The sequence below is a fragment of the Saimiri boliviensis genome, chromosome 3 (genome assembly GCF_048565385.1).
Source record: "Saimiri boliviensis isolate mSaiBol1 chromosome 3, mSaiBol1.pri, whole genome shotgun sequence".
In the NCBI taxonomy this organism is placed as follows: Eukaryota; Metazoa; Chordata; class Mammalia; order Primates; family Cebidae; genus Saimiri; species Saimiri boliviensis.
The window spans coordinates 40,785,249-40,794,632 of record NC_133451.1 but is presented as its reverse complement, the minus strand read 5'-3'; the positions used below and the strand labels follow the sequence as shown (position 1 = coordinate 40,794,632).

Sequence of the window (9,384 nt, the reverse complement as noted above, 5' to 3'; positions counted from 1 at the left end):
TCAAAAACTCAAGCTTTATGACATTTTGTTATTCTATGACATCGTGTTACTCATTTTGCAGTGTGTGTGTGTAGAGGGATATATGCAGGGATTAACTTTGCTTTTGAAAAATTCTGAATATTCTGCTGACTGATCTTATCTCACAGGTTCTTTCATATATGTTCAGGAACCTACCTCTTTGGAGTTGGATACTATAGGCCCCCAGGATAGTCCACTTAAAAACAGATCTCCACCCCTCATTCTCCCACTACCATGATGAAAACTGTGCCACCTTACATAGTTTGGGGCCTGCTGCTTACAGTGAATTGGAGATCCATTCTCAGGCACAACTAAAAGTAGGTACAGATGCTCTTTGACTTCTATGAGGTTATATACCAATAAAGCCATCGTAAACTCAAAAATTCACAAGTGTAACCACTATAAGTCAGGGACCATCTGTGTACCTCACCTTCGATTAAGTCCTAGATTTTAGTTTAGGGCAGGAAGGAATCAATCATAGATCCTTGACTGTCCCTCCTCTCTGTCCAATATTAATTTTGTAATTATTTACCTGCAGAGAGTATTTTCCTTAAAAATGATTTATATGCTTAAATATCCAAATGCCATATGCCAAAGTGAGATATAAAGTAAGAAACATTAATTTGGATAAAATAACAAGAAACCTCATGAATACTTTAGCACCCTCTCCTCTTGGTACTGTATAGTGAGTTCTCATGAGATCTGGTTGTTTACAAGTGTGTGGCACCTACCCACACCCTCCACCCTGCTCTTCCTCTGGCTATGACTGCTTCCCCTTCATCTTCCGCCATGAATGAAGTTTCCTGAGGCCTCCCTAAAAGCAGAAGCTGCTGTGCTTTCTGTTCAGTCTGCAGAACCATGAGCCAATTAAAGCTCTTTTCTTATTTCTTTATAGGAGTGTGAGAATGGACTAATACAGGTGTGTCCCACCACACCCGACTATTTTTTTTTAAGTAGAGATGAAGTCTCGCTGTGTTGCCCAGGGTGGTCTTGAACTCCTGAGCTTAAGCAGTCCTCCTGCCTCGTCCTCCCAAAGTGCTGGGATTACAGGTGTAAGTTTATCAGTGTAGAACAGAATTAGAAAAGATAGTAATATAAGCCTTCAATTATTATTTAAAAATAGTATGACTGTAACCAAAATCAAATTTAAAAAGAAACATCAAAAATTGGCCTTTTTTTAGGGAATCCTAAAAAACACTACCATTTGGAATACCTGTTGCACATTAAGGGCCATCTTGGGAAAAAAAAAATGAGTTAATTATTCTTGTCTGGCTTTGTGAATTTTTTCAGAGTAATATCACTGGGACGAAACTGAATATAATTTGGTACTTTCCCATATGGCAATAACATGAAGTAAAAAATGGCAGGTGGGAAAGAGGAAGGAAGAAAAAAGTATAGAGTAAATCATAACAAATTGAAAAAAAAGATTCTTTTTTTTGTAAAGAAGGGGCAAGGAATTTGAAACTATAAGAATTGAGTATCAAATTATATATACAATTTTCTATCTTAAAAAATAAAACTGGAATGTTATTTCACTTAAAACGTACAGCATGCAAAATGCTCTGTAATAGTAAAAAAAAAAAAAAAAAAAAAAAGTACACCAATGTAAATTCTCACAATTTTCCGGTAAATGACATTTCTAGATTAGAAATCACCATTACAAACCCTTTAACCAAGGATTTTTGTTTCCAGCATTACAATTTGCAGTAATTCATAAACTTCCATTCCAGTAAGGTTTGTCTTTTTTTAAGACAGTCTCACTCTGTCGCCCAGGCTGGAGTGCAGTGGTGTGATCTCAGCTCACTGCAACTTCTTCCTGGGTTCAAGCAATTCTCTGCCTCAGCTTCCCGAGCAGCTGAGATTACAGGCATCCCATTTCAGCATGTTTTAAGACACAGATCTCACACAGGCAATTGGGTCCACATGTTAACAATCATTTATTCAGCAAAGAGATCACCCAGCCGCCATTCTCATATGAACAATGCTCACTGCTACCTGAACATTTTAAAGTGCGTTATAAGTTGTTTTGATGGAGACAGCTGTAGCTTTTCACCACATTTTCAATTACTGAATTGTTTTTTTCACCTTGATAACTTAGGGTCAGTAGAAAGCTATTTACTTACATGTTATAGTCAATATACTATGCTAAATGCCCATTTGTAACTGCAACAAACTGACAGACACACTATGAACTATATCATACAAAATCATGACCATGAGTTTCAGTGAGAGATTCTGTCTCTCTCTTAAAGCAAGAAATATCCCACAGCTCAGATTTACATAAGTAGTGCCTCCTTTTAAATAAATTAAAAATCAAATGCTGTCCTGCCTGTAAAATTATAAATACTGCTAACCCATTTAACAAAATGTTAAAATGTTTATAAATGCATTATGTTCCAGTAAACAAACATGGAACTCAACCTCATTTTTAAAAAAGTCATCACACTGGCCCATGGAAGTATCTAGAATTTATCTCCTAACATTAGAAAAATTAAAGCAAGTAAGAGGAAAAAAGCAAAGAAGAAAAATGAAATTTTACAAAATGGCAACCACTATGACCTAAAAGAGTATACTGAGATGTCTTCCTTCAATTTAGTAACTAGCATTTCTGGAATGAACATTTGTAGATAACTAGGTAAGGAGAGTGATTCTCTTAGCACTGAGGTCAAAATCACAAGGTATGGAGAAATAATTTACACATTCTATAAGGAAAGACAGACTTTGAAACAGTGACTATTTAAAAATCACATACCAAAATTTAGCCAGAAGATCCAAGACTGGCAGATTTTGATGGAGTGAAATCTTCAGTGGCAACAAATTAAAAATCATGATCCTATGGATGCCGCTTATTTTTACCAATGTGAAGAAAGGAAACATGATTGCAAAGTACAGTATACACTGAACGGGTGAAAAACAGACACTATGAACAATTTAAATAACCAAAATGTTCCCTATGGAAGCATAAAAACATGATTTTCAAATTGATTCAACTTGTAGTGTGTCTCTTAGATGTAAGTAGTTCTAGTTCGGTGGCCTACTGAACTGCTCTTTACATAAAATATTTCCTTCATCTTTAAAAAAAAAAGGCTTCTGCACAGCACTGACTCCTTCAGTGTGGGAGAGGAGGAAACTTTGTAGAGTGGGCTGCCAAACTTGTTTCCAAGGGCCCTGCCCAGGTGATTCATTCCATCAAATTCATAGTATCTCCAAATCTACATGTCGAACTTCAGGATTTCGTTTCTGGAAAGAAAAATCACCACCATGTTATTTGTAGCAAAATAGTATCTTGTTTCTTTTTATTCCTTTTCATCATTAGTGGCAATGAAAACATTTGCAAACTACTTCAGTATAGCATACTAATGAGAGAAACAGTTGCGTAAGAAAAAAACCCCAGATCAATAGGTAAATAGACACACTATATACAGTACAATTAAGTAGTCCCACATTCTTAAGTTTGTTCATGTGTTAATACAAAAATGCACTAAGGATCTAGTACATGCCAAGCATTGCAAAACACTGGAAATATGCAATTTTGTGCAGTGAAAAGAAAATCACTGCAAAACAATAATAATCAGAAAGAGTAAATTGACAACCATTCATTTTGTATACTTTAGCAACAATCCATATATTCTTAGGCTGGGCACTGTGTTAGAAAACAGAGCTATGATTATTAAGTAAGACTCTGTTCCTGACCCTGAGGGACTCAGTTTAGCCAGGGAGACAAGCATAGCCGTAACCATCTACAAGATAAAGTATTAGAGCTAATAATAAAAAGTTAACATTTATTGGGTATTCACTCATCTATCAAGTACTGTGTTATGTGTGCACACATGTGTGTTTTAAAAGCCCCATAATAACCTAATTATTATTTCCATTTTATACATGGGAAAACTGAAATATGAAGAAATTAACCTGTCTGAAGTCACACTGCTAGTAACTGATGGGAGCCAGGACTGATTCCAGGCCTGACTCCAGACCCCAAGCTCCTATTACAGTGTACTAAATAATAACACCGGGAACAAAAATGAGATAGCTATTACTTTTGCTCATGAGATCCAGAAAGACTTCACTGAAGATATAATATCTAAGCTAGGTTTGCATATGGTGAGCCTTCCAGGTAGATAATGAAGATTGTCTAGACAGAAAACACAACATCAGCAAAGTCAGAGAGCCTGCAAAGTGTGCACTGGCACTATGGTATAGCTAGCACAGAAGCTGCAAAAAGGGTAGGGTTGGTAATGAGGCTGGAATGACAGGCAGAAATCAGGTTATTAAAAATCTTACATGCTAGCTTAAGGAACTTCAATTCAATAACAACAAATACTATCTATCATTACATGCCTACTCTGTGCCAGGCACTTAAGTGTATATGACAATGAGCTGGAAACACACAGTATTTGCCTTCAGTGGACTTAAGTTTGGCAGTGAGGTGACATAGGTAAATTAAGTAGGCAATTACAATACTTGACTACTACAGAGCAAAGTGAAAGTTCTGGGTTTCCTTCTCCTATGAGTGCACAAAGGAAGGGCACCTAAATCAACTTGAGGGGAATTACAAATGTATTAAACTGTAATATATTACTACTGTGAGAATGGAGGACAGAAAGTAGTGTATAAAAGAACTAAATCTACACCTATCAAAGGGGAAATAATGTTAAATAAAGAGGAATTGTATAAGACTTTTATGTAGAAACATGGCAGTAAATAAAGACATACTAAAAGTATTAAAAATGGTTATCACTGAGAATATAAATAATGAGGAAGGTGAGGCAACGATCGTTATTTATCTTTTCAGTTCTATTTGACTTTATAAACTTTGTGCATTATTTGATAAAAATTACAAAAATAAATCACAAAGGGAGAAAATTTCTTATAAATGATTCAGTTAGGATTAGTAATTCCTAGCTTAAAAAGAAATGTCCTAGGACCATGGGCATATTATTTGTATTAAAGGTATCCAGTTATAAAAACAAACTCTGACATAATACTAGAGTTTTGCTCCAGCAAGAACACCCTACTGAGTGTACACAGGGGTTTTTCTTATAAATAAACTAGTGTCATTCAAGTGTGCCTGGGGGTACTTTCCTCTTCAATCCTAATGTGAGAATAATCAGGGACCTTTCAACAAGGAGGGCACACTTTTGCTCTCAATCTTTTCCTTATTTAAAACTATTCCTTGTCTCTAGAACTCCTTAAACTCAATATGGAATTTAAAAAATATTCCTCCAAACAGAAATGAAACTAAATTTTATCCTCCTACTCCAATCAACCCTTATCTATCCTAATATGACTTGAAAAATTTACCTGTTCATGGAAAGTCTGACATTCTATCTAAAAAGCACAATGTAAATAAATTACTAATAAAAGCTTTATCTCAAAAAACCCTAAAAAGTTAATTTGCTCTGCTTTTTAAAATCATTTTCAGAGTGACTAATCAAATTTGTAAAAATATATGTGCACAATACAAAGCAGACACGTTTGCTGAATGAATGTGTAAATATGATTAATATCCTTAAAATTTAGTATTTACTACCTAACAAGATATTCATGTGCACAGTAGAAACTGGTATTTATTGAATAAAACTGAAAACCAATAATTGGTATCCAACTTAAAATTTTCATTCACTTATTCAACAAATACTTTAAAATCTACTATATTCCTTGCATTGCTCACTACCAATTAGGCTATTTTACATACCATGAGGATTTTATTCCAATACCTGCAGAGAGTTAAAAACCAAATTACATAATTTATTTTGCAATGCTGTGGACTCATTAAAAACAATACTGTAAGAGAAACTGGAGAAACAAAGGCAAAGTAAAGAACAGAGTATTTAATTCAGACATTATTTACAAGGAATTTTTGAATGCTACAGCAGCCTCCCAATGAATTAATTTCCATTACTTCAGCATAAACATAAAACTTAATAGAGGGATAGGAGAAAGGTTTATCCATACTCTGAAATATAGAGGTAGGAAAAAAATGTTTAACAGGTCAAAGAACTTCAAAATAATAACAAGATATACTGTATAATTTTGTATTAGTTTTGTAGTTCCCATCTTGTAATATGGGAATCTATGAATTAGCCTCTATTATTTTTAATACCTTTATATAGAACTACACAGTTCCAGAATTTTAAGCCAAAAATATCTATTTCAACGCTCATGGCATTACTCAACAGAGATGGCTCTACTAATACCGAATTATATTAATGAGTGTGACCTTCCAAAATAATCCAATAATAATTACAATTTAAACTTGGAAGGCAACCCTGAGATACTAAAAATGAAGGAATATGCCAGTGAAGAAAGTTTAGCTCTCAAAAGAAAATCAGCTTATTTTCACGACTAGGAAAAATAATTACATTCATGCATTCCCTTTTGGTTTGGCACGTCAACTATGAAGGTGTCCTTTGACTTAAGATTAATTATGCTTTATTACCTTAGAAAAAGATGTTTCCACCTGAATGTGTGGATTATACTTAGCTTTCTGGTTTGAAAGACTTACATAATTCAAAAACATAATTAATGATTTAATAGCCTCTAGTTAAAGTACAAAGTTAGCTAAACAAAAACAATGAGGTCTGATTGTGGTAAAAGTAAATACAGGTGAGAATGACCAATTTGTTAATTATTCTTAAATCTGGCTTCTGATTTATAATTTCTATTAAAATGTAAAGCAAATAAAGACTTAGTCCATTATTTTCCTTGCCAGGAAATTAAAACAAATGGAATAAAGAGCTAAATTTATTCAATCTTGTATTACCTTACACAAAAATAACCATCATGTCACATTTTATATAGATTAGTTGTTTGCAAAGGGCAGTCAGTCCAAGGACTGCTGGGGTCCTGAGACCTTTTTAGGGGGACTCTAAGGTCAGAACTATTTTCATAGTAACTGTAAGACATTTTTTTGCCTTTTTTGCTATGCTGACATTACCTGATGGCATAAAAACAATGGTGGGTAAAACCGTTGGCAACTTTGCACAATTCAAGGCAAATGGCCTCAAACCGTACCAGTAGTCTTTGTCTTTACTGTCCCACACCTGACATTAGGGGGAAAAAAGCCAGTTTCCTTTTAAAAAGTCTTTCATGAAATAGCAAATGTATCCATTTTATTAAACCTCAACCCTTGAGTTCACTTTTAATAATACTGTGACAAGGCCAGGCACAGTGGCTCACGCCTGTAATCCCAGCACTTTGGGAGGCCACGGTGGGTGGATCACCTGAGGTCAGAAGTTCGAGACCAGCCTGGCCAACATGGTGAAACCCTATCTCTACTAAAAATACAAAAATTAGCCAGGTGTGGTGGCACATGCCTGTAGTCCCAAGTACTCGGGAGGCTGAGGCAGGAGAATCACTTGAACCTGGGAGGCAGAGGTTGCAGTGAGCCGAGATCACGCTAGTACACTCCAGCCTGGGTGACAGAGTGAGACTCCATCTCAACAAAATAAAACAAAACAAAACAAAACAAAAACTGTGACAAAATGGCATGTAAAAGTACTTCTGTAATTGCCTGAGTTGTGAGATGAATAACTGCTTTTTTATCCAAATACATTTTTATTTGAAAGATTAACAAACTCGGTTTATTCAAATTTGAGTATTTGGCAGCCATCTTCTAAAAAATGAACAAAATGAGTCTTATTTCAAGGAAAACAACAGTATTTGTTGCTAATGATAAAATGCAAGCTTTTAACTGAAAATTTAAGTTAAAAAGCATACCCACCCCTATGAGCCTGAAAGCTTACACATATTTAGAAATATATAAACATCTGAAAGATCTATGTACCTCAGTGAATCAATATTTTCCAAAATACTCATTCATAATGTTATGGAATCATGTATGGGTAAAAGATTCACTCAGTGTATAAAGATAGACCAACATATTTTAATATAACAGTGTATAGTAGAGAATTAATCTTACCCAAAGAGAGGTTTGGCTTTTGTTCTCCATAACTGGGAAGGACATTCTAGGCCCTTGACATGTTCTGCCTAAGAGTACCTTTGTTTATCTGGGGCATTAGCCACTAGACAATCTAACAATGTGATGTATGACGGGGGCCTCTGGCCACACAGTATCTACTTTACCTCTAGAGGGGCTAGAGACAAAAGGTCAGCCACTCAGGCAGTCAACCATGGAGCCTCAATAAAATCTCTGGTCATCAAGTCTCAGATGGGCTTCCTGTTTGGCAACATATCATGCTACTGTCGTATTTCACTACCACCAGGGAGAGTAATATTGTACATTATACAGAAAAGACAATTAAAACTTCATGTTTGGAACTTTCCTGACTCTGCCCTATGTACTTCTTCTGTTGGCTGATTTCAGTCAGTATCCTTTCCCTATAATAAGCCATAACCTGTAATAAACCAAACTGTGATGGGTTTAACATCATTCAGTGAGTTGTAAGAGTCCCAGTGAATTATCAAAACTGAAGGTACTCTAGGGAACCTCCTGAACTCACAGTTGGTATCAGAAGGAAGGGCAGTCTTGTAGACTGTGCCACCTACCTTCACAAGTAGCATACAAAAAGTTCTTTCACTGATTTAGGTTCTACCAGCTGTTATAACATCAAAACAGAATATCAAAATTACCTCAAAAAGCTATAGGAACAGTCCTCCCTTTCCTTCATATTCTTCAACCAACCAATCGAATCACTATAGACTGACGGCAGAAGCAGATACAGGCATCTAACTGTCTTCTACTAAGCCAGGCCTAAGAGACTTTTGCAAAAATGTGAAATAATATACTTTTTACTACTTTTTATCATTTTGGAAATATAACTATTTATATAAAAATGTGGCCAGGTGCAGTGGTGTACTCCTATAATCCCAGCACTTTGGAAGGCCAAGGTGGGCAGATCACTTGAGATCAGGAGTTTGAGACCGGCCTGGCCAACATCATGAAACCCCATCTCTGCTAAAGAGGCATGGTGGTGGGCACCTGTAGTCCCAGCTACTCAGAAGGCTGAGGCAGATGAATTGCTTGAACCTGGGAGGTGGAGGCTGCAGTGAGCTGAGATCGTGCCACTGCACTCCAGCCTGGGCAACAGAGCGAGATTCTACCTTAGTAAAACAAACAAACAAATAAAAAGTTGTTTATATTAAATAGGTATATGTTTTTTTAAAAAAATGACAAATATTTTAAAATTTACCTGTTTTCATACATGGTTTGGTAAGTATCAATAACTATAACTCAAACAAAATCTCTTTGGGGTTCACAATAATTGTTAAAAATGAAAGTCTTAAGACCCAAAATATTTGAGAAATGCTCATCTATAAACTTCAAAAATTATGTCAGATAAAGCTCATGATCTATAATATTAACAAAATCTTTTTTGAAGTACTTCTTTTAATCTAATCAGA

At 35.4% G+C, this 9,384-nt stretch overlaps 1 protein-coding gene across 1 annotated transcript in view; it reads right to left on the bottom strand.

Moving 5' to 3' along the window:
• Positions 1–1,931: 1,931 nt before the first annotated feature.
• Positions 1,932–9,384, bottom strand: part of SLC30A9 (solute carrier family 30 member 9) — a 102,926-nt gene continuing 95,473 nt past the window's right edge. Inside the window, exon 18 of the mRNA XM_003940971.3 lies at positions 1,932–3,258. Within this exon, the coding sequence (XP_003941020.1) occupies positions 3,214–3,258 (45 nt within the window). The 3' untranslated portion in view covers positions 1,932–3,213. The remainder of the gene's footprint in view (positions 3,259–9,384) is intronic.